This window comes from Oryctolagus cuniculus, chromosome 2 (genome assembly GCF_051225735.1).
Source record: "Oryctolagus cuniculus isolate XC-2025 breed Fujian yellow rabbit chromosome 2, ASM5122573v1, whole genome shotgun sequence".
Taxonomy (NCBI): Eukaryota; Metazoa; Chordata; class Mammalia; order Lagomorpha; family Leporidae; genus Oryctolagus; species Oryctolagus cuniculus.
In genome coordinates, this window is record NC_142868.1 from 122269828 (window position 1) to 122294907 (window position 25080).

Consider the following 25080-nt stretch of genomic DNA (forward strand, 5'->3'; position numbering starts at 1 on the left):
CCATTTAATAACTGGGTAGTTTGTTGTTGTTGAGTTTCTTGAGTTCTTTATATATTCTGGTAATCTTTTATCAGTTTGCAAAGTTTGCAAATAATTTCTCCCATTCTATCCATTGCCTCTTCACTTTGCTGAGTGATTCTTTTGCAGTGCAGAAGCTTGACAGTTTCATGTGATCCCATTTGTCAATTTTGGCTTTTATTGCTTGTACCTCTGGTGCCTTTTCCAAGAAGTCTTTGCCTTTGTCAATGTCTTTCAGGGTTTCCCTAATGTTCTCTAATAATTTGATGGTATCAGGTCATAGATTTAGATCTTTAATCCATTTTTAAAAAATATTTATTTTATTTATTTGAAAGAGTTACAGAGAGAGGCAGAGACAGAGAAGTCCACCATCTACTGGCCCACTCCCCAGATGGCCACAATGGCCAGAGCTGCACCAATCCCAAGCCAGGAGCTTCTTCTGTGTCTCCCACATGGGTGCAGGGGCTCAAGGACCTGGGCCATCCTCTGCTGCTCTCCCAGGCCACAGTAGAGAGCTGGATTGAAAGAGGAGCAGCCAGGACCAGAACTGGCATCCATATGGATGCTGGTGCCTCAGGCCAGGGCTTTAACCAGCTGCACCACAGTGCCAGCCCCTTTTAATTCATAGTGAGTGGATTTATGTGTAAGGTGTAAGGTAAGGTTCTTGCTTCATACTTTTACATGTGGAGATCCAGTTTTCCTTGCGCTATTTGTTGAACAGACTGTCCTTGCTCTAGAGATTAATTTTAGCTCCTTTGTCAAAGATAAATTGGCTGTAGATGCATGGATTGATTTCTGGTGTTTCTATTCTGTTCCATTGGTCTATCCATCTGTTTTTGTACAAGTACCAGTCTGTTTTGATTCTAACTGCCCTGTAGTCTTTTTTTTTTTTTTTTTTTTTTTTTAATTGTTAGAGTTAGAGAAAGAGAAAGGTCTTCCTTCCATTGGTTCACCCCCCAAATGGCTGCTACAGCTGGCGCACTGCACCGATTGGAAGCCAGGAGCCAGGTACTTCCTCCTGGTCTCCCATGTGGTGCATGGGCCCAAGCACTTAAGCCATCCTCCACTGCCTTCCCGGGCCACAGCAGAGAACTGGACTGGAAGAGGAGCAACCGGGACTAGAATCCGGCACCCATATGGGATGTCGGCACCGCAGGCAGAGGATTAACCAAGTGAGCCACAGCGCCGGCCCTGTAGTATGTCCTAAAATCTGGTATTGTGATGCCTCCAGCTTTGTTTTTGTTGTATAAGATTGTTTTAGCTGTTCAGCGTCTCCTGTGTTTCTGTATGAATTTCAGAGTCATTTTTTCATCTGAGAATGCCCTTGGTATTTTGATTGGTATTGCACTACATCTGTAAATTGCTTTTGGTAGTACAGACATTTTGATGTTATTGATTCTTCCAATCCATTTACATGGAAGATTTTCCCTTTTTTTGTGTGTTTTCCTTTTCTTTTCTTCAATATTTTATGATTCTCATCATAGAGACATTTGACATCTTTGGTTAAGTTTATTCCAAATTATTTGATTTTTTTTGGGGGGTAGCTATTGTGAATGGGATTGATCTTAGAAGTTCTTTCTCAGCTGTGGCATTGTCTGTGTATACAAAGGCTGTTGATTTTTGTGTATTGATTTTATATCCTACCACTTTACCAAACTCTTCAATGAGTTCTAGTAGTCTCTTAGTAGAGTCTTACGGATCCCCTATGTATAGAATGTCATCTGCAAATAAGGATAGTTTGACTTTCTGTTAGGAAAAGAGTTGCAGATGCTGCTTCCTCACACGGGGCACCAAAATGTTAGGAAAAGAGGCGCAGAATAGAGAGGAGGCAGTGTACGAATTTACAGCCAGACCGAATTTATTCAGAGAAAATAAATCCGTAGAGGTGGGTGACCGACTGCATGTGTGCACATTGATGGAACACGGGGCAGAGGGCCCTGACCCCCAGGGGCCAGGCCTTTTTATATTTTAGGAGGGCTAGGGCTGGGGCTCGGGCTAGGAGGCGGCAGGCAGAGGGGAATTCCTAGAACTGGTCTTTCAGTTGGCGTGGGGAGTGGTATGAAGGTGATAGGGTGTGAGACCCAATGGAGATTCAAGGGCAAGGAATACGTTCCAATGTTTATCTTTCTTTGGGGCAATGAGCAAGAATGGCTGAGGTTTATGTCTGTTCCATCAAAGCAGACTCTGAGTACAGATAAGGAGAAGGGGCACCGATTTCTCTCTGGCTACTACCTGCTAATATGGGGCATAGACGTGGAACCAGGAGTCTCTACTCGAGATCGGATTGATTGAAGAAGACGAGCAGAGGAGTTTTTTTGTTTTTTGTTTGTTTGTTTGTTTGTTTGTTTTTAAAGAAGATTTCTATTTAATGAATACAAATTTCATATGTACAGCTTTTAGGAATATAGTGGTTCTAACCCCGTTCCTGCCCTCCCACCCTCAACGAGCAATCTTTTGCTGCTGTTACGAGATGACTTGAGATATAGCAATTATTCGTTCCTGCAATAATGTTTGGAATAAGTTAATTATACATGGCAGAAATAGGAGCCCTATGATTATGAGGACAAAAGGGAGATTGCCCACGGTGGAAAAGATGGCCAAAATGAGACAGAGTTACCTTGTGCGTAGCTCTTGTTAGCATGTCAGCCTGAGAGAGGTGGGTGAAGTCAGTCTACCAGTCCTCTCCTGGGAGTGATCCATGGGCCTGGGAAGTGGGGAGTGGGGGTGGCCTGATATTAGAATTAGGGTTAGAAGTTTGACAGATGTTACATGTCTGAGATATGTTATACAGAGTTTCTCTTATGGCAGGAGTTAGGTGTACATGTGATCTCAGGAAGTGAAGAAGAGAGTTTGAGTTTGAATGATAGAATGGAGGTTTTTTAGAAAGGCTGCTTGGGGAGAAGAAGGGAGTATTAGTTTTTCATCTAGAAACCACCATGAATCCTTTCTAGATGCCCCTTGTTGTTAGAACTGAGAGTTCTAGGTCTGAATATACAGGAGCTAATTTAAAGAGAAAAGAAGGGATCGCCTCCCCATGAGCCGCTGCATTAGCTGTCAGATCAGCCTTGTTGTTAGCTTCAGCTAGGTATTGTTTACCTTTCCGGTGGCCTTTGCAGTGAATAATAGCAGCTTTTGTTGGCAGCTGGGCAGCTCCTGGCCCAGTGTCTGGTATTGCCACACTTAATACAGGTTCCAGGAGGGCTAGAGCCTTTAACAAAGGTGGGCTTCGAGTTGGAGCAGGCCTTGGCCCAATGCCAACATTGCCACATTAATAACAGGGCCCCTGAGCAGTGGGACTTAGCTGGCAATTGGGGTCTTGGTGAATTACAGAGGCAAGCCTTTGAGACTTCAGTTTTCTATTTATTTCCTTCTGAGTTCTTTTTTCTTCATCTCTATTGTTAAAAACATGAAAAGCCACTTCTATGAGTTCTGGGGGGTCTGCGGACCATCTTGTAATTTTTGCAGTTTGTAATGGATATCTAGAGTTGACTGGGACATAAAGTGGAAATTTAAATACAGTCATCCCTCTGGGGAATTGGGATCGGTGTTAGTATACTTTATCATTGCTTCTCTAAGACATGATATAAATAGAGCAGGATTTTTATGGGGTTCCTGAGTGACCTCTCTGATCTTCTCATAATTAACCTGTTTATGGCTGTTCTTATCCACAGCCACCAGCAGGCACTGGCCCCCACGCAAGCTTTTTAAGAGGCAGGCCAAAGGGAGTTGGGTGAGATCCAAGAAATTTTGGAACCCATGGATTAGGCAAAATATAGCCTGAGGGAAGGGCGTCCTTTTCACAGGGCATCCCCTGGAAAATGATAACCCCAACTGAGAACCGAAGTTCTGAGTCCTCCTAAGAGGAGAGAGTGAGAAATCCCAGAGTCCCAGTTCTAAGCCAGGGAAACTGACCAAACACCCTGAGCCCTGTGATGGGGGGAAAGAACCGTCATGAGCAGCGCCCCAGTGCACTTGAGGTGACAAAGGCCTCTCTCACCAGTCCGATGGGTCGAGAATGAGATCCAGTCTTGGGTGCAGCGAGGAGATCCAGCAAAGGGCTCTGGCTGTACATTCGTTGGGAAATGAGAAGCGCAAGGAGGAGGAAAAACGTGTTTGGAGAGATGTCTCTCAGGGCTGCTTGGGTCAGAAGAAAAAGAAGGAGACTGTAGGAACAAGAAGGTAAGGGGTGGGCAGAGACAGTAAAAAGTGGTAGGAGTTCAGAATAAAGAGTTCAGAGGAAGGGTGGGGGATCACAGCTCTTACCCAGAGAATGCAGGGAGCGGCTGGTGTGGGCAAGATGCTGGTTCCTCACTCCCCTCTTCACACAGGGCACCATAAATGCTAGGGAAAGAGTTGCAGATTGGTGCCTCCTCACACGGGGCACCAAAATGTTAGAAAAAGAGGTGCAGAATAGAGAGGAGGCAGTGTACGAATTTATAGCCAGACCGAATTTATGCAGAGGAAATAAATTTGTACAGGTGGATGACCAACTGCCCACGTGCGCATTGATGGAACACTTGGCAGAAGGCCTGGACCTCAGGGGCAGGGTCTTTTTATATTTTAGGAGGGTGGGGGTAAGGGGCAGCAGGCAGAGGGGAATTCCAGGTGGCCGTTGCGAATGGGGTATGAAGGCATTAGAGTGTGAGACCCAGTTGAGATTCAAGGGCAAGGAATACATCCTAAAGTTTATCTATCTGTTGGGCAGTGAGCAAGAATGGCTGAAGCTGACATCTTTGTTCCATCACTTCATCCTTCCCAATTTGTATTCCTTTGCTTTCTCCCCTTTCCCCTTTTCCCTTTCCCCTTTCCCCTTTTTCCCCTTTTCCCCTTTTTCCCTTTCCCTTTCCCTTTCTTTCTAATGGCTCTGGCTAAAACTTCCAGACTATATTGAAGAGCAGTGATGAGAGTGGGCATCCTTGTCTGGTTCTGAATCTCAGTGGGAATGTTTCCAACTTTACCCTGTTCAATAGGACGTTGGCCATGGATTTCTTATAAATTGCCTTTTGTTGAGGGTGGTTCCTTTTACACCCAATTTGCTGAGTTTTCATCATGAAAAGGTGCTTTATTTTATCAAATGCTTTCTCTGATCTATTGAGGTAATCATGGTTTTTATTCTTCATTTTGCTAATGTGATGTATCACATTGATTTGTGAAATATCGAACCATCCCTGCATACCAGGGATAAATTCCTCTTGATCTGAGTGAATGATCATTCTGATGTGTTGTTGGATTCAATTACTTAATATTTTGTTGAGGATTTTTGTGTCTGTGTTCATTTGGGAACTTGGTCTGTAGTTCTCTTCATCTGTTGTATCTTTTTCATATTTAGGAATTAAGGTGATTCTGGCTTCATAGAATTTGGGAGGATTCCCTTCCTTTCAGTTGTTTTGAATAGCTTGAGAAGAATTGGAGTTAGTTCTTTGAATGTCTCATAGAATTTAGCAGTGAATCCATCTGGTCCTGGGCTTTTCTTTGTTGGGAGAGCTTCATTACTGATTCTCTTCCTATCTTGATTATTGGTCTGTGTAGGTTTTCTATGTCTTCATGGCTCAATTTAGGTAGGTTGTGTATGTCCAGAAATCTGTCCATTTCTTCTGGGTTTCCAAGTTAGTTGGCATACAGCTCTTTGTAGTAATTTCTGATGATTCTTTTTGTTTCTGTGGTGTCTGTTTGTTACTTTTCCTTTTTCATCTCTAATTTTGTTAATTTGGGTCTTCTCTCCTTTTTTGGTTAGTTGGACCAATGGTGTGTCAATTTTCTTTATTTTTGTCAAAACACCAGTTCTTTGTTTTGCTTATCTTTTGTATTGTTTTTGTTTGTTTCTTTCAATTTTGTTGATTTCTTCCCTAATTTTAGTTAGTTATTTTCTCTACTAGTTTTGGATTTGGTTTGCTATTGTTTTTCTAGGTCCTTGAGATGCATTGATAGTTTATTTATTTGGTGCATTTCCAATTTCTCGATGTGTAGGCACCAATTGCCAAAAATTTTCCTCTTAACACTGCTTTTGCTGTATTCCATAAGTTTTAATTCATTGTATTATCATCTTCATTTGTTTCCAGAAACATTTTGATTTCTTCTATGACCCACTGTTCATTCAGGACCATGTTGTTCAGTCTCCATGTGTTTGCCTATGCTCTAGAGATTCCTGAATTGTTAATTTCCAGCTTCATTCTGCTGTGTTCCAAGAAAATGCATGGTACGATTTTGATTTTTTTGAAGTTGCTGAGACTTGCTTTATGGCCCAGTATGTGGTCCAACCTAGAGAAACTTCCATGCCCTGGAGAGAAGAATATGTGTTCCGTGACTACAGGATGGAAAGTTCTATAGATATCTGTTAATTCCATTGGTCTATAATGTCGATTAAATATTGTTTCCTCGCTGATTTCCTGTCTGATTGATCTGTCCATTGCTGAAAGTAAGGTGTTGAAGTCCCCCATTATCCTTGTATTGGAGTCTATGTCTCCCTTTAAATCCCTTAAGCTTTCTTTTCAATAGCCAGGTACCCTGTAATTAGGTGCATATACGTTTATAATAATCATACCTTCCTGTTGAATTGATCCCTTAGTCATTGCATAGTGCCCTTCTTTGTCTCTTTTAACAGTTATTGTGTTAAAGTCTATTTTGTCTGATATTAAGATGGCTACACCAGCTCTTTTTTGGTTTCTGCTGGCCTGGGAGATCTTTTTCCATCCTTTCACTTTCAGTCTGCATGTGTCTTTGTTGGTGAGCTGTGTTTCTTGTAGGCAGCAAATACATGGGTTTTGTTTTTCAATCCATTCAGCCAGTCTGTGTCTTTTAAATGGAGAGTTGAGGCCATTAACATTCAAGGTGACTATTAATAAGTAACGACTTTGCCCTGCCATTTTTGTGTAAATATTCCTATTGTTTACTTTGAATTTCCTTTGTACTTTTACTGGGAGATTTTCTGCCCTCTCCTTCTTCCTGTCCATCCGCCCATCCATCTGTCTGTCCGTCCTTCCTTCCTTTCTTTTTTAAAGATTCATTTATTTATTTGAAAGAGGTAACACAGAGGAGGAGAAGGAGAGAGAGAGAGGGGTCTTTCCTCGCTGATTCATTCCTCAGTTGGCCACAATGGCCAGAGCTTCACTGATCTGAGGCCAGGAGCCAGGAGCTTCTTCTGGGTCTCTTGTGGAGGTGCAGGGACCCAAGGACTTTGGTCACCGTCTGCTGCTTTTCCAGGCCATGGCAGAGAGCTGGATTGGAAGTAGAGCACCCAGGACTTGAACCATGCCCATATTATGGTTCATTGCAGGCAGCGCCTTTACCCACTATGCCACAGTGCCAGCCCCTTCACCTTCTTTTGTAGTGATGGCCCTGTTTCTGTGTTTCTGTATGTTGCACATCCTTAAGCATCTTTTGTAAAGCTGGACAAGTAGTGAGAAATTCTTTCAATTCTGTTTGTTATGGAAGGTCTTTATTTCACCGTCATTCATAATTGAGAGCTTTGCAGGGTACAGTATTCTGGGTTGACAATTTTTTTCTCTTAAGACTTGGACTATATCTCGCTATTCTCTCTTAACCTGTAGCATTTCTGATGAGAAATATGCTGTGTGTTTAATTGGAGATCTCTGAAAGTAATCTGGCCTTGCTCTCATGCACATTTTAGAACCTTTTTATGTTTCACTGTGGAGAGTTTGACTACAATGGGTCATGGTGAAGATCTTGCTGGGTGGTGTCTGTTAGGAGAACTGTTAGGAGTTCTGTATGCTTCCTGGACTTAGCTGTCCCTTTCTTTCTCCAAATTTGGGAAGTTTTCTTTAATTATTTCACTGAAGGGGCCTTCTAATTCATTCTTTGTTTCCATGTCTTTAGGAACTCTTAAGACCTGCATGTTGGGTCGTTTGATAGTATCCTATAGATCTCCAATGGTGCTTTTTAATTTTCTGATTTCTTCGTTTTGGGTCTGACTGTAAAATTTCCAGAGATTTGTTTTCTTTTTCTTTTTTTTCTTTTTTCTTTTTTTTTTTTGACAGGCAGAGTGGACAGTGAAAGAGAGACAGAGAGAAAGGTCTTCCTTTTCCCGTTGGTTTACCCCCACAATGGCCGCTGTGGCCGGCGCACCGCGCTGATCAGAAGCCAGGAGCCAGGTGCTTCTCCTGGTCTCCCCTGTGGGTGCAGGGCCCAAGCACTTGGGCCATCCTCCACTGCACTCCCGGGCCACAGCAGAGAGCTGGACTGGAAGAGGTGCAACCGGGACAGAATCTGGCGCCCTGACTGGGACTAGAACCTGGGGTGCCGGCGCCGCAGGCGGAGGATTAACCTAGTGAGCCATGGTGCCGGCCAGAGATTTGTCTTCTAATTGGGATATTCTTTCTTTTGCTTCACCAAGTCTGTTGTTAAGGCTTTCCACTGCATTCTTTATTTGTTCTGTTGAATTCTTCATTTCCAGTATTTCATTTTGATTTCTATCTATTTTTTTTAAAGATTTATTTATTTATTTGAAAGGCAGTTATAGAGAGGCAGAGAGAGAGGGAGAGGTCTTCCATCCACTGGTTCACTCCCCAGATGGCTGCAACAGCTGGACCTGAGTCTATCCAAAGCCAGGAGCTTCTTCCAGGTCTCCCACATGGGTGCAGAGATCCAAGAACTTGGGCTTCTTCCACTGCTTTTCCAGGGCATAGCAGAGAGCTGGATCAGAAGTGGAGTAGCCAGGACTAGAACCAGTGCCCATGTGGGATGCTAGCTCCACAGATGGAGGATAAACTTATTGTACCACAATGCTGGCGCCAAGAATTCACCTTTAAAATTTTTTTTTAAAGTGAAAACCAGAGACAGTGAGGGAGCTCCCGTCCCTTGGTTCACTCCTCAAATCTCCAGTGGCCAGTGCTGGGCCAGGCCAAAGTCAAGAACTAGGAATTCAAGTTTTCCACATGGGTAGCAGGGAACCAACTACTTGAGCCATCATCTGCTGCCTCCCACAGTGCACATTAGCAGGAAGTTGGAACCAGGAACAGAGCCGGAATTTGAACTCGGGCATTCTTACATAGGGTATGGGTATCCCAAGTGGCATCTTAACCACTATGCTAAACACCTGCCCCAACTTTCTACCTTTAAAGTTTTGTCCTACTTGTTCCCTTTCTGAGGAGCCTGCCCTCACCACTCCTCATATTTCATCCTGGAGACCTGGCCTTGTTCAGTACAGAAGGTATGTTGAAAAATGGATGCCTTGGGACTGGCGCTGTGGTGCAGCAGGTTAAAGCCCTGGCCTAAAGCACCAGCATCCCATATGGGCACCAGTTCGAAACCCGGCTGCTCCACTTTTTTTTTTTTTTTTCTTTTTAAAGACTATTTATTTATTTGACAGGCAGAGTTACAGACAGTGAGAGAGAGAGACAGAGAGAAAGGTCTTCCTTCTGTCGGTTCACTTCCCAAATGGCCGCCACGGCTGGAGCTGCGCTGATCCGAAGCCAGGAGCCAGGTGCTTCTTCCTGGTCTCCCATGTGGATGCAGAGGCCCAAGCACTTGGGCCATCCTCCACTGCTTTCCCAGGCCATAGCAGAGGGCTTGACTGGAAGAGGAGCAACCAGGACTAGAACCGGTGCCCATATAGGATGCTGGCACCGCAGGCAGAGGATTAACCTAGTGCACCACAGTGCCGGCCCTGCTCCGCTTCTGATCCAGCTCTCTGCTGTGGCCTGGGAAAGCAGTGGAAGAAGGCCCAGGTCCTTGGGCCCCTGCACCCACATGGGAGATCCAGAAGCTCCTGGCTTTGGATCAGCGCAGCTGCGGCCGTTGTAGCCGTTTGGGGAGTGAATCATCGGATGGAAGACCCCTCTCTCTGCCTCTCCTTATCTCTGTGTAACTCTTTCAAAAAATGAATAAATATTTTTTAAAAAATGTATACCTAAAGCGTGTGAAGCTGTACAGGAGAACTACCGTAGTCTGTGTGGGTAGGTTAGGTACCTTGGTTTTGCCACCCACTGGGGTACGTCCTTTGGCATCAAGAGGGTAGCAGAGGCCCATTTGTGTCACATGCAAATGTGCCGTGGCTGCTGGCTTCCCCAGTGGCCTGGGCCTGACCCCAGTGCTCATGTCTGCAGATTGTTGCTGTCTGAGGAGCTGACCAGCCTGCTGGTGGTGCACTGGGGTGGGCTGCTGCTTGACCTCTTGGCTGGTTTCCTGCTCTTCTTCGATGTCTCAAGGTCCACTGGCCTCGTCTTCGTGTCCTACTTCCACTGCATGAATTCCCAGCTCTTCAGCATTGGTCAGTATCTGTAGCCTGGCAGGAAACAGGAACCACGAGTCTCTAGGGAGGGACTAGCCAGGGGTATTGTTTGGGAGTGGGGAGATGCTGTTGGGAGCAGGAGCTAGACTGAGTCCAGTGTGGTCACTGAAGCAGGAATAAATGGAGGTTTTTAAAAGATTGATTGATTGAATGATTGATTTGAAAGGTAGAGATAGAAGGAGAGACAGAGGTCTTCTATCTGCTGGTTCACTCCCCAAGTGGCCACAGTGGCCAGGGCTGCGCCAGTCCAAAGCCAGGAGCCAGGAGCTTCCTCCAGGTCTCCCATGGAGGTGCAGGGGCCCAAGTACTTGGGCCATCTTCTGCTGCCTTCCCAGGCATATCAGCAAGGAGCTGGATTGGAAGTGGAGCAGCTGGGACTCAAACTACTGCAGGTGGAGGCTTAGCCTTCTGTGCCACAGTGCCAACCTCTGGTCTCAGCATACAGTAGAGTAAGGAATCTTTGAGAGAAACAAGTACAGGTTGAGCAACCCTAATATGAAAATTTGAACCTTTCCGAAACTGAGAATTTCAAATTTTATATTTTTTAAAGATAGATTGATTTATTTGAAAGGCAGTGTTGGAGGGAGGGACAGAAAGACTTCCGTCTATAGGTTCACTCCCCAAATGGCCACAACACACTGGACTGGGTCCGACCGAAGTTAGGGACCTAGAACTCCATCCAGGGCTCATTTGGGTGACAGAGACCCAGTACTTGGGCCATCTTCGGCTACTTTCCAGGCACATTAGCCAGGAGCTGGACTGGAGGTGGATCAGCTGGGACTCAAACTGGCACTTATATGGGATACTGGTGCTGCAGATGGCAGCTTAACCTGCTGTGCCACAACACTGGACTTTATTCATTTATTTGAAAGAGAAGGAGATCTTCTGTTCACTGATTCACTCTCCAAATGGTTGCCAAAGCTGGGGCTTGTCTAGGCCAAAGCTAGGAGCCTGGAATTCTATCTGGACCTCCCACATGGGTGGCAAGGGCCCAGGTACATGGGCTGTCCTCTGCTGCTTTCCCAGGCACATTAGCCTGGCACTGGATCAGAAGCAAAGCAGCTGGGTACGAGCTAGCACTCAGATATGGGATGCTGGCATTGCACACTGCAGCCTAGGTCACTGCACCACAACGCCAGCCCCAAATTTTGGATTTTTGAGTTAAGGATGCTAACCAGTGAAGTGTACGCAGATAGTCTAAATTCTGAAAAACTTGACAGTCTGACACACTTCTGGTTTAGAAGGCATTTTAGATGAGGGAGACTGTGTGTCCTGTGGTTCAGAACTCCTTTCATTTTAAGTAGAACATGAGAGAGGCTTGAGGGAAGGGGGCTGAGGGGTTCAGCTTAATACGGAGATGTGTGTTTTCTCCCTGCCTTCCTAGGTATGTTCCCCTATGTCATGCTGGCCAGCAGCCCTCTCTTCTGCTCCCCTGAGTGGCCCCGGAAGCTGGTATCTCACTGCCCCAAAAGGCTGCAAGATCTGCTGCCCCTCAAGGCTGCCCCTCAGCCCAGTGCTTCTTGCGTGTACAAGAGGAGCCGGGCCAAAGGTGGCCAGAAGCCAGGCCTGCGCCATCGGCTGGGAGCCCTCTTCACCTTGCTTTACCTCCTGGAGCAGCTGTTCCTGCCCTATTCCCACTTCCTCACCCAGGTTTGTAAGCGTTGTGGGTGTGTAGCAGCGCCTGGGCATGGAAAGTGGCAATGGTGACAACAGTTGGGAAGGAATGGGGGTTTTGCACCCCTTTCTTGGTGGAGGTAGGGGTCGTATGGGAAGCATTGAGCTGATTCTCTGCACTGCGGCCTAGGGCTATAACAACTGGACAAATGGGCTGTACGGCTACTCCTGGGACATGATGGTGCACTCCCGCTCCCACCAGCACGTGAAGATCACCTACCGTGATGGGCGCACGGGCGAGCTGGGCTACCTTAACCCTGGGGTGAGACGTCTGGTGCTGACGGGTGACTGTTCTCCTAACCCCCTTGAGCCTCAGGGTCTCGTTTGGTCTACACACACCTTAAAGTGAAACAAATTTGAATCTGCTCTCCCCTCTCTTAAGAGCTAGACTGGGCCGGCACCGCGGCTCACTAGGCTAATCCTCCGCCTTGCGGCGCCGGCACACCGGGTTCTAGTCCCGGTCAGGGCGCTGGATTCTGTCCCGGTTGCTCCTCTTCCAGGCCAGCTCTCTGCTGTGGCTCGGGAGTGCAGTGGAGGATGGCCCAAGTGCTTGGGCCCTGCACCCGCATGGGAGACCAGGAGAAGCACCTGGCTCCTGGCTTCGGATCAGTGCAGTTGCTAGCCGCAGGGCGCTGGCCACAGCGGCCATTGTGGGGTGAACCAACGGAAAAAGGATGACCTTTCTCTCTGTCTGTCTCACTGTCCACTCTGCCTGAAAAAAAAAAAAATAACCTTTTTGTTTTTAAGATTTATTGACTTGAAGGGTCATTCCTCAAATGGCTGCAATGGCCAGGGCTTGGCAAGGCTGAAGCAAGGAGCCCAGGAGCTTCATTCAGGCAGGTCTCCCACATGGGTGCAGGAGCCTGAGGGCTTGGGCCAGCCTCCACTGCTTTCCCCCGTGCATTAGCAGAGAGCTGCATCAGAAGTAGTGTAGGCAGAACTCGAACTAGCAGCCGTATGAGATGCCAGCATCCCAGGGTGAGCCACAATGCTGGCCCTTAACCTCTTTTTTTTTTTTTTTAAAGATTTATTTATTTGAAAGAGTTACAGAGGCAGAGAAAGAGAAAGGTCTTCCATCTACTGGTTCACTCCCCAGATGGCCACAACGGCCAGAGCTGCACCGATCCGAAGCCAGGAGCTTCCTCTGGGTCCCACGTGGGTGCAGGGTCCCAAGCACTTGGGCCATCTTCCACTGCTTTCTCAGGCCATAGCAGGGAGCTGGATCAGAAGTGGAGCAGCCGGAACTCGAACCAGTGCCCATATGGGATGGCGGCACTGCAGGCAGCAGTTTCATCTGCTACGCCACAGCACCAGCCCCTAAACTTTCTATTCAAATAGGGCAGTGACTGTCGCTTGCTTGAATTGTGATTAGGTTTAGGAAAAGTTAGATTCCACTAGCCCAGCAATGAAAAATTCATCCCTAAAGACGAGTGTTTTTTTGTTTTTCTGTCCAAAATGGGCAGCAGGAAGGAATCTGTGCTGTTGGCAGTGTGTGACCTGTGTGACTGGAAGTGATGAGGTTGGACTAACGTAGGGGTTTGGGGCAGGTGTTCACACAGAGCCGGCGATGGAAGGATCACGCAGACATGCTGAAGCAGTATGCCACTTGCCTGAGCCGCCTGCTTCCCAAGTACAATGTCACTGAGCCCCAGATCTACTTTGATATTTGGGTCTCCATCAATGACCGCTTCCAGCAGAGGTGGGCCATGGGAGCAGAGAATGGGGAAAAATGGAGTATAGCTCTTGTGTTTCCTGGGTTTGGTTTTAAAAGGTTATCTCTTTAGTGCATGTTCTGGTTGATCTAGTTGTGGGTATAACTGGTTGCTTCCAGCAGGGGGCATCATCATCCAGGAGAAAAGGGAGAGGACTTTTCGATGCTGTAAACACAGTGCCTTCTCTGGCCACTAACGCCCATTTTTCCCAATGCTGCAGACTCTCTTTCCTCTCTCTGCCATGGACTGGCAATGACAAGCTGACATAAAGCTGTTTCTTCTATTTGGAAACTCTATTCCCTCTGCCTGGGACCCGCAGTTCTGCCGGGTAGGTGGCTGTGGCCTCCTTAGCACTTGGTTTTCTTTCCCAAGGCTTTTTGATCCTCGTGTGGACATCGTGCAGGCTGTCTGGTCCCCCTTCCAGCGCACACCCTGGCTGCAGCCGCTCTTGATGGACCTGTCCCCCTGGAGGACCAAATTACAGGAAATCAAGAGTAGCCTGGACAACCACACCGAGGTGGTCTTCATTGCGGATTTCCCTGGTATGGAGGAGAGGCAGAAGCAGCTTAGCTGTCTTCCGTCCCTTCCGGCTCTCTTGGCCAGAGACGGTGCATGTGGTAGAGAGGGAGGAGCGTTTCTGGTGGGAAGGGCTGTGAAAGCGGGGGGTGCTGATGGTGACAGTGTGGCAGCCCTGTTCTGACTGGGAGTGAGTTCACTGCTGCGGCTGATGGTAACTCTGTGGCCCCGGCAGGACTGCACCTGGAGAATTTTGTGAGTGAAGACCTGGGCAACACCAGCATCCAGCTGCTGCAGGGGGAGGTGACTGTGGAGCTGGTGGCAGAACAGAAGAATCGGACTCTTCGGGAGGGAGAAAAAATGCAGGTATCTGGTTGGGATTAATGGCAGAAAGCTGTGCTGAAAAGAGTTCATTTGCTGTAGATGTCAGATGCTTTCCTGTGGTGGTAATGCAGTGGGGGGTGGGGGCTACAAGGCCTGTGAATAGACTTATCCAGGATTCCTTTTTTTAAAAATGTGCTTTGAACGGTAGGGAATCAGATCTCCCTTCTGGTTCCCCAAATGCCCACAACAGCAAGGACAGGGCCAGGCTTTGGAACTCACTCTGGGTCTCCCATCTGGAGGGCAGGGACCCAGCTCCTTGAGCCATCGCCTGCTGCCTCTCGGGATGTGTGTTAGCAAGAAGCTAGAATCAAGAGCGGAGCTGGGACTAGAACCCAGGCACTCCAGTATGCGATGCGAGTGTTACAAGCACTGTCTTAACCACTGTGCCAAATGCCTGGCCCTCGTTCAGGATTTAAAGGTCAGTGAAATACATCCATTTCTTCCCTGTCAGTTGCCTGCTGGTGAGTACCATAAGGTGTACACCGTGTCGTCTGGTCCTTCCTGCTACATGTACGTCTATGTCAACACTACGGAGCTCACGCTGGAGCAAGACCTGGCACATCTGCAAGAGTTAAAGGAGAAGGTAGAGAATGGAAGTGGTGAGTATAGTATGAAGATCTGGGCTGACACAGCCTCTGGTTTCAAGAGGTCAGAGTTAATGAATGAAGACCTAGACATTAGACAATGAACTTGAAGCATCTAGCTGGTAGAAGGGGAGTTCCAAGGGCCAGACTGATTCCATCTCAGTGATTCCTCTTTTTGTTGTCTTCCGGACAGAACCAGGGCCTCTGCCTCCGGAGCTGCAGCCTCTGTTGGAAGGGGAAGTAAAGGGGGGCCCAGAGCCAACACCTCTGGTTCAGACCTTTCTTAGACGCCAGCAAAGGCTCCAGGAGCTTGAACGCCGGCGAAATGCCCCTTTCCACGAGCGACTCCTCCGCTTCTTCCTGCGGAAGCTCTACATCTTTCGCCGCAGGTAGGTTTCAGTGGCACCTTGTCACTGCCATGAGATGTTTGTAGCCATGTAGCTTTTCTCCAATGATGGTAGCACTGGGAGACCCTTTTCCAGAACAGTCTGGCTCTAGTAATCTTTCCCTTCTGTTTTCCCCAATTACTGGTATATTAAGTGGCCTGGTGGCCTGCTGTTTTGTTCTGCCTCAGCCCTTCCCCAGCCCCACCCTACCCTGGGATCTCCTAGCAATATGTAACAGGTGTATTGCTCCAGCTGGGAAGTGGCCGGTCACCAGGGAGATCCCCTACGTGCCTGGGTGGGAGGAGCAAACACCCTGCTAAGGGCTTTGGCTGGAATTAGTTAAATCGGAGTTTAAACTAGTGACCTTTTTCCTGTTTTTCAGCTTCCTCATGACTTGTATTTCACTTCGAAATCTGGCTATAGGCCGCCCCTCACTGGAGCAACTTGCCCAAGAGGTGACTTATGCAAATCTGCGACCCTTTGAGCCAGTTGGAGACTCAACAAACACAGATCCTTCAAATTCTGATCCTCCTGAACCAGATGCTGATCCTGTCCACTCAGAGTTCTAGGGAGGCCAGGTAGTTACACATCTACTACCTATGCAATACAGTTGAGAACTTCTCATTTGTTCTTTTAAATTAAGAAATGGCAGCCTATAGGAGTCGAGGAAAAAAGAACGATTTCTTAATCCAAAATTGAGGGGCCAGTACTGGCACTGGGGCACAAGGGGTTAAGTTGCCACCTGTGACACCAGCACCAAATTGGAGCTCCTGGCTATGGTACTTCTGATCCAGCTACCTACAAGTAGGTAGAAGGCAAGGAAAGATGCCTCAAGTACCTGGGTTTCTGCAGTGACTCAGATGGCGTTCCCATTGCAGCCATTTGGAGTGAACCAGTGGATGGAAGATCTCTACCTCTCCCTCTCATTCTACCTTTCAAATAAATCTTAAGATTGAAGGGCCAAAAGATTACAAATGAAAATGGCTTCTTAGGATAAAGAGGTAAGAGGTTTAAAGTGACCGGCTCTTTGGGGGGGAAAAGATTTAGTGTATCATGATGAATATAGCCAAATGTTTTACCTTTAACTCTTCATTAGTCATTAGCCCTATTTTAATTGTAGGAACTGAGAAAGAGGTAAAATAATGTGAAATTCCCTACTAGTATATCTGACCAAATTATCTGTATTATCAGTAAGCTTTTTACTAGCAGTAATGAACAGCACTGTTAGGAAATGTTAGATGCTAGTAGTATTTGGCATTATTCTAGCTTTTAGTGAGCAGGTGCTATAAAGTGAGGATTAACATGCTAAGGGACTGGGGAACAGACCTTTTAGATCTGGATTTGCAGGGGTGTCTTGGGAACTTCCTCAGTACAAGGGTCCCTCCCCCAGCACAGCCTGGCAATAAATAGGTATTGTCATTAACTTCTTCCACTCTTTTCCCTCCTCTTTGGACAGTGGTCCCAAGGTAGACTCAGTCTACCCCTACCACTATCCCCAACTCAGACATTTATCTTCCCATTCTCCCTACACCCAATTGCCAAATCCTTTCAACACCACCTGCAGTGTACCTACCCTGTGAACGTTTTCACCTTCATTAACCTGTGTTCTTTCAGCGACAGATCAGGATCAGGCTACCATCTTTAAATGTCTTCATGATCACTTTGCAATACTGGTCTTCAGACACTGGGAGCATTCAGTGTAGTACAGTCATAAACATGGAGCACTGGTTTTCCCTATTTCCTTGTTCTAACCCCTTGCAGACTGATAGGGAAAAATGGGTCTTCACCTTGGAACAATTACATGTAACTGTACATGTAAGTATGCTGCCTTTCTCAAGAAAAATGTTGGGGTGGCATGAGGTCAATAGAAAACTGGACTTTTCAGTAATAAAAGGGTTACATTGAAGATCAGGCCCTGCGCCTTCAGCCGGGCTGCTTTACTATTAATCCTCTTCAACACCTGGATCCCTCAGGGAGCTTCCAAACAAAACTAGTGCCTGGGACAGGACTGTAAACCTAATAATTGCTTGCACAGCATGTCCAAGGATTGAGGTGATTTTTCTGAAATATGGGTAGGATTACAGTTGTTCCAGGTAAAGGTGACATGAGCAGTGTTTATACCACAATACTTTTTAGAAAAAAAAAAACGGTGGACACAGTTAAGGTAGAACCTAGCATTTTATTTAGATCTTCATTAAACTGTTGGAATTGAGAACCAGACATACGTAATAAACCTCCAAAAATAGATCCTGAAAGGCACTTTCTGCTTAGGGCAAGCAGTCATGGATGAAGCATGTAAACAAGCTGGCTTCTCTGTACCACACCAGCCAAGTCCGCTTTCTCCATGGCCAGCCGCACCAGCTCTGCCCTCCCTTCCGGTAACACCAGCCAGACCCCCTGTAGGTCTAACCCAAGGTTTTTCTGTAGGACACCTTGGCCTACCTGGGAATGCTGGAAACATGTTGTTAAAGGAATCATGGTGTTGAGAGAGAAAGAAAAATCTTTTAAAAGCTGCCATCTGAGGAGATGGCTTCTCTGTACTTACGCCATCCCCCAGAATACAATAAATAAGCAATTAGAAAATGTTCAAGTATGAAGGGATTGCCTCCTCCCCGCCAAAAGCACTGCTCTCTGAAGGAAGCTGGTTTCTCTGTAGCCACACCAGCTGTTCAGAAAGCTCATTGGACCTGGTTTTGAAAATAAAACAAAGTTAAAACCCTGGGAGGAGTTATTGTGCAGTGTGGAGTACTCGGTCTTTCTTATAAAGAAAAAAAAAGTTATCTGGTACCAAAGTGTGCAACCTACAGACCTTTGGGGACTGCCCTGTGACTTCTCTGTATGACGTCACAAGGGTTCCAAGTGCCTGTTTGCTAGAGCTAGGAGTTGGTGAGGTTTGGCTAGTGCTGAAACCATGCATAGGATTGGTGTACTAAATAAAAACCTTATTACGTACGTCCTCCAAAAGATAGCTGACAGTGGAGAGATTTGATTTGGTGCTGTTAGAGGTGGCCGTTAGAGCATGAGCACCAGGGAGATGGTTTAATGGTAACTGCCTTTTTCTTATGTCAGGCTAGAGCTCCAACTGGAACTTGCGTTACATGCAAGATTGATTGGATAGGGAACACTCCCTGACAAAGAGCTACATAATTAGAGACGGATTGAGTTACAGGGAGGATAAGGGAGGGCTTCACATTCATAATAGAGCTCAAGACATTACAAATTCATGCTGACAGGGTTGTGGCATTGCCAGACAGAGGCTAGAGTGGAACTACAAATACTTTACGTGCACATTACAAGGACATTTTCAGCATCTGGTGGGGAAGTCAATGCAATTAGGACTTTGGAGGGTTGGGTGATAGGGCACAAAGGTTCAATTTCAAAGCATTATTTACTACAGTGTTGTTTCTAGGCAGTTACATGGATCACCTATGCTCACTAAATTCATTATAATGGTGAACAAAACACCTAGGGACAGAATAGCAAGCCCAACTTACAGTCCCAACAAAGGCTAGAATTCATGTCATTGACTATAGAGTGACTGCAACTGATCAGGAGCTGAAAGAGGACAGGATAATTTAGGAAGAAGGGCCCTTTCCCTCAGAGCTTGAAGGCTTCTCTGTAGCCTACGCCAACAAGTCTGGGGAAAAAAGGCTAACACTTTCAGTATTTAAGCTTTTTGGGCACTTCCCATGGGAAGCTGTCCCTACCAAAGTGGCCATAGGCTGCAGTCCTCTGATAAATTGGCTTCTTCAGATCCAGATCCCTGGAATATACAAGTCCGTAACTTAATATGTAGCATTGAATTAAAGTAAAGCAAAACAATCAGCAAGACTCATTTTCAAGAGCTCTGGCAAATGAGTTCAGTTCTCTGGGGTATGCTAGGAAAAAAGTTTGCGGCAGAAGTGTTACTTCCCTCGTGTCCAAACTCCTTGCACAGTCCTTATTAGTAACTACAGTTCTTATTTTTCCATCCCTGGCTCAAAAGATATGAAAACTTTTGTCATTATTCTGAGATGTAATCATGGAATACTTACCAAGATCTCACTGTCCACTATGTTTTTCTTTTTAACAGTCCTAAACATCCCATTTATCAAGTTCTTAATGTGAACACCCTTAGATGAGTAAAGTCTAATATCAAATGTGGAAGATTTTCTGAGGTGGTTAGTCTAAACCACTGAACACTAATTTTAGATTCCTCAACTCAGCCATCTCCTGAAGACAGTTTAAAACATCAACATGTTCTAGGATTGTGTTTCCTCAGTGGAGCACCTTTTCATACTTTTACATCCTTACTTAGATTTAGTATATGCATGTGTGTGTGTGCATACTGACACAGCCTCAATGTTTTTCACTAGCAATAGGCTTTACCATCTTTACCTGACAATGACCCCAGGGCGCAGATCAAAATTCTTCTTCACAATCTCTAATAGCTCTCTCTCACTCTTCTGAGAGGTACCATAATGGAAAATGGAGATAGACAATGGATGAGAAACTCCAATAGCATAAGAGACCTAAAGGGATTCAAATGTTATAAGAGTCAGTGATTAGAAGACCACACACTTGCATTCTGGCATAACAAGAGACAAGCTGGTTAAATATTATGAGACCCTCCCCACCTATGAGTTTGAATCACTCCAATTACGTATAATGTAAGAGTATATATACCTGAACAAGAACCCTCCTGCACAGACCTCCTTTAACAAGGGATTTTGCCACCCAACGAGCAGCATAAGCAGCTGAGCGGTCCACCTTGGTATAATCCTTTCCTGAAAAGGCACCACCTCCATGAGCTCCCCAACCACCATAAGTGTCCACAATGATTTTCCGGCCAGTCAATCCTGCATCACCCTGAAATGACAGGATTTAAAGTCACTTTATGCCCACTTCTTACCTCTATAACCCAAGCAAGTATCCTCAGAAGATGCACACGTAGGCCTCAGAGAGCCTAGACAAAAGGTGGAGGCAGCCAGCGTTTGTTAATTAACCCAAGACATTACCTGAGGCCCGCCAATAACAAATCTGCCACTTGGCTGCAGGTGGTAGATAGTGTCCTCATCAAGATATTTTGCAGGTACAACAGCTTTGATGACCTTCTCCTTTAGGGCATCCCTCATCTCATCAAGACAAACTTCTTCATCATGCTGAACAGATATAACTATCGTGTGGACTCTGATGGGAAGCACAGCACCTCGATCCTGCATATACTGCACGGTCACCTTAAAGGCAACACAGGTCATCAGAACCCCAGTGCACTACACAATAGCTTTGTTCTTGGTTCTCTACTTAAGTGAGACTTAAGACAAATGCTATTTTCCAATTAGCTATAATTCAACAACTATGGATTGCATATATGAGAGACAGTTTAGCTTTATGATCACTTACTTGAGTTTTAGAATCTGGGCGTAACCAAGGCAAAGTGCCATTGCGGCGCAGTTCAGCCAGTTTGGCATTGAGCTTATGTGCTAAGACAATGGTTAAAGGCATACACTCCTCCGTTTCATCAGTGGCATATCCAAACATTAAACCCTGAAAAGAGAAAATCACTAATGTGATCAAGGCTGCAGGATTTAACATTAGTAGAGATGTAAACAACCTCTACCAAGTTACCTGGTCTCCTGCACCAATGTCCTCCTCATTCCGGTCAAGGTGAACACCTTGAGCGATATCTGGTGACTGTTGTTCCAAGGCTACCAGCACATTACAAGTCTTATAGTCAAATCCTATAAATAAAAAGCTTGTTTAGGAAAAAAAGTCATAGCACTACCTTCTATTTAGAATTCTAAATACTGCAAAAAAGAAAACAGATGCAGTATCTTAACTGCAGTTTCTACTTTACATTACCCATGTCCAACCACCACCTAAAAATGTTACACAGAAAATTCCAGAAATAGTTTTTACTGTATGCTGTATAGTGTGATGAAATCCTGAGTTGCCATCACAGCAGTGGGTTACAGCCACTTCATGCCAGGAGCCCAGTATAGGAGGGCAGCATTGCTATATTCTGCTTCCAGTCCAGCTTTCCATTTATATGCCTGGGAAGGCAGCAGATGATGAGTACTTTGGGCCCATGCCAGCCATGTGGGAAACCAGGGCGGAGCTCCTGGCTCAGGCCTGGCTGTTGTGGGAATCTGGGAAGTGAACCAGCAGGTGAACACCTATTGCTCTGCCTTTCAAATAACCATAACCTTTAAGGAAAAAAAAATCTTGGGCTGCACAAGGATGTTAATTAGCCCTTCTTCCATTGTATCCATGCCCTATGCTACTTCCTATCACTCATAATCCAATTTTTAAACATCTGAAAAATAAGAGATTTCCCATTGTTCATTGACTCCCCAAATTCCTGCAACAGGGAAGGTTAGATCAAGCTGAAGCTGAGACCAGAACTTGAGCTATCACCACAGCTTTCAGGGTGCAATCAGCAGGAAGCTGGATTGCAGCAGAGCTGGAGATAGAGCCAAGCACTCACGATGTATGCAAGAAGCATCTTAATTATTGTACCAAACACCCTATCTCAAAACAGTTTTTAGATATCCAAAGCACAAGAGCAGTAATCCTGAAAATCTGGAGGCCAGCACTGTGTGTTAAAGCTCTGGCCTGCAGTGCCAGCATCCCATATGGGCGCTGGTTTGAGTCCCAGCTGCTCCACTTCCAATCCGGCTCTCTGCTATGGCCCTGCACCCACGTGGGAGACCCGGAAGGAGCTCCTAATCAGATCAGCTCAGCTCTGGCCATTGCAGTCATTTGGGGAGTGAACTAAAGGATGGAAGACCTCTCACTCTGTAATTCTTTCAAATAAATCTTTAAAAAAAAAAAAAAAAAAAAAAGTCCTGTATTGAGTTTCCAGGCACTCACAAGTGGAGGGTGAACACTTGCAATGGATGAAGGCTAAGGGGGGCACTGTACACCTACAACATCACACTTTTTAGAGAATGGAATATAGCTGGAACAAAATAGTAAAACTCAGGGTTTATCAAACACTGTTAAATAGTCTTCAACTTTCACTAGCAGTATCAAAAAACGAGCTCAGACCAAATCATTAAAATGTACCTTTGGAAGAATCATCATATCCAATGTGTTTAATGGCCTCACGAACCACTTTCTGGTAGTCCACAGCAGCTCTGGATGTGATCTCTCCAGCAAGAAGGATCATGCCAGTTTTAGCAACGGTTTCTAAGAAGAGAAAGGCCCACACTCAAAACATTTTTTTCCTGAGGTTACTTTTCTCCAGCTGACATGCAAGCACATATTCCAAACCTACCGCATGCCACTTTGGCATCAGGGTCCTGCTGGAGGTGGGCATCAAGGACGGCATCACTGATCTGGTCACAGATTTTATCTGGAAAAAAACAAATTCCCGACTCACTTTAAGTTTCTGTTAAGTAGGTCATGCCCCTTCCGAGCTCTTCAGCACTGCTTTAGCAGAACCATTTGCTTGAATAGGTGTTGGAGGTAGTGCTGCCTATTACTTGAAAACTTGACACCACAGTCTTAAAGATAGTTGTGCAAGCTCACCAATTCAGATAATCCAGCAAAACACTGCATATTTAACACATCTTACTCCATTATGATACATAAATTTATATCCGACCGACTCCAGTCCCATCTCAAAAATATTTCAAATGTTTTGAAAAATTAAGCTCATAAGCAAAGCAATTTTCACCGTTGACCTGTAACCAATTAATCAGGTTAAAGTAGAAAACAGTGGTATCTTTAAAGAAACAGTTCCCTTTACAACATTCAAGAGCACCTCTTAACCCCCGCACACCTGGGGTCTAGGATAACTAAGACCACCTGTCAAGCTGTTGCCCTAATTTAAGGATCACCAATTTGGGCAACAGAATTAGAACTAAACAACTGACAGGAAATATTAACTTTATGAACAATGGGAGTAAGCACTTATTTGGTTCTGTTAGAGCTCTCCAGAAAAAAACATGCCCAAATGTATTCTGAATCCTTGTCTTCAGCTGTTAGTGGGAATGGCGACCAAAATCCAGACTTATGAACAAACTGTTTTTAAAAGCCTGTAACTTGTAAAAGCTGGGTCAACAGAAACAAGAAAGCCACAGCCGGAACAGCCGGCCTCCATCACGGATCCCCGGCTCGCGTCTGTCCTTTGCTGCCACTCGCTCGCCTGTGGGCGCTCAGCGCAGCACTGGCGCCTGCAGAGAAACAGATCCTTACGCCATCAGACTAGACACCACGTTATCGTGGTCACTTTAAGGGCAGCACAGTCATTATCTGTATTAGGTGACGTGCTCTGCCCAAGAGCGACAGTTCCTAGGGGCGCTTCCCTCGCTCACGTGCAAAGTGGCCCCTATCATGGCGGCGCCGTGGACAAAGCCCCGAGAAAGGAACGTGGAGGAGGACCTCGCCCGACGGTCGGCCCCAAAGCCTTTAAAAGGAAACCCCACGCAATGGCAGCTCCCGCTTCATTCAGCCTCCCCAGCCTCCCCACCGCGCCCAAATAAGGGCTGCCGCCTCCACCGCGCGCTATATTTAGTCGGAGGCTGTCACCTTGACGCCAAGGCCGCTGCCGCCTAAGGGCACGGCCATCGTCTCGCGGGCGTGGGGAGACCCCGAGCCCGCGCCCCCAGCCCCAGGCCCGGGCGCCGCCACACGCGGCGGCGGACACGTGGTCGCCGCTGCAATGCGGGGCGCGCGCTCCCGAGGCCGGCCGCGAGCCTGCGGGGCGGGTCGCCCACTCGAGGGCTTTCGGGCCGCAGCGCCGAGAGGAGACAAGAATGCCCGCCCGGAGCCAGCCCACGAGCGGCCGCGGCCCCCGCCCTGCACGTTTTCTGGAATCTTCCGCATGCCGGAGCGCGCGGCCGGATGGGCGGGGGGAGGGGAGGGGCGGCCACGCGCTCGGCACCGGCAGCGCCACGAGGAAAAACGCGCAGCCGCCGTTCTCCCCCCACCGCCCGGCGGCCAGGGGCGAGCCGCGCGGGCGCCGCTGACCAGCGGGTCCGGCCGGCGGGCCTCCGTGCGGCCCCAGCCCCGCCCCTCCCGCCCTCGGCTCCGGGCCCAGGCCCCTCACCTGGGTGGCCTTCCCCCACAGACTCGGAGGTGAACAGGAACGTGCCCTCCTCAATGAACGCCTCGTGGAAGCCGTTGAGCTGCCCGTTCATGTTGGCGACGGTGGCGGAGGATGAAGGCGGTGGCGTTGAGGCAAGCGAGCGGCAGCGAGGCAGCAACTGCGTTCTACCGAAGGCTGACGGCCGGCGCGGAGCAAACGAGGCGACGGCCGGCGCGGCCCAGTATTTATAGCGCGGCGCCCGCGCGCGCCCGCCCCGGGCCCCGCCCCTCGGCGCCGCGCGCCAATGCACCACACGCGCGGGGGGCGGCCGGGGAAGGCGGGGTGCGCCGAGCGGAGCCCGGGCTGAACCACTGTGCGAGGCGGGGGGAGGCGAGGGAGCGGAGGCACTCGCGTAGTTAGCCATCTTAGGAAGCTGTGTGTATATAGGCGGTGGAGTACGTGGAAACGTGAATATCCTGAGTCTTCGCGGTGGGAGAGGCAGAGCGACCAGGGCTTTATGGCACGGGTCCCCTGTGCTGTGAAATGG

The 25080-nt window shown here is 47.1% G+C and overlaps 2 protein-coding genes across 13 annotated transcripts in view; one reads left to right on the forward strand and one right to left on the reverse strand.

Annotated features, from left to right (window-relative positions):
* The window catches only part of GGCX (gamma-glutamyl carboxylase), a 36091-nt gene extending 19605 nt beyond the window's left edge, over positions 1–16486 (forward strand). For 6 of the 12 annotated variants that reach the window (XM_002709673.5, XM_089326192.1, XM_089326186.1 and 3 more), the window contains 9 exons: positions 10080–10243; positions 11649–11914; positions 12069–12200; positions 13486–13637; positions 14023–14192; positions 14402–14532; positions 15002–15149; positions 15328–15523; positions 15903–16486. In XM_002709673.5, the coding sequence (XP_002709719.2) occupies positions 10080–10243; positions 11649–11914; positions 12069–12200; positions 13486–13637; positions 14023–14192; positions 14402–14532; positions 15002–15149; positions 15328–15523; positions 15903–16089 (1546 nt within the window). In that variant the 3' untranslated portion in view covers positions 16090–16486. The remainder of the gene's footprint in view (positions 1–10079; positions 10244–11648; positions 11915–12068; positions 12201–13485; positions 13638–14022; positions 14193–14401; positions 14533–15001; positions 15150–15327; positions 15524–15902) is intronic. The other 6 variants (XM_089326188.1, XM_089326189.1, XM_089326190.1 and 3 more) reach the window with 3 other exon arrangements.
* Positions 16487–17679: 1193 nt separating this feature from the next.
* On the reverse strand, positions 17680–24751 carry MAT2A (methionine adenosyltransferase 2A). The gene is made up of 9 exons (XM_051842703.3): positions 24555–24751; positions 22779–22856; positions 22568–22690; positions 21128–21240; positions 20903–21046; positions 20518–20736; positions 20186–20368; positions 19898–20031; positions 17680–19283 (listed from the first exon to the last, which is right to left on the reverse strand). Exons 1-9 carry the CDS (start codon positions 24643–24645, stop codon positions 19181–19183), a joined length of 1188 nt encoding a protein of 395 aa, XP_051698663.2. The 5' UTR covers positions 24646–24751; the 3' UTR covers positions 17680–19180.
* Positions 24752–25080: the final 329 nt, after the last annotated feature.

What these genes read in the sequence shown, in the direction of transcription:
- MAT2A (XM_051842703.3), bottom strand. Translation starts at nt 24,645, where the DNA reads ATGAACGGGCAGCTCAACGGCTTCCACGAGGCGTTCATTGAGGAGGGC. An exon ending in TTGTTATTGGCGGGCCTCAG is followed by an intron (nt 20,369 to 20,517) that starts GTAATGTCTTGG and finishes CTGTCATTTCAG; the next exon opens with GGTGATGCAGGATTGACTGG. An exon ending in GCAGGAGGGTTCTTGTTCAG is followed by an intron (nt 20,032 to 20,185) that starts GTATATATACTC and finishes GAATCCCTTTAG; the next exon opens with GTCTCTTATGCTATTGGAGT.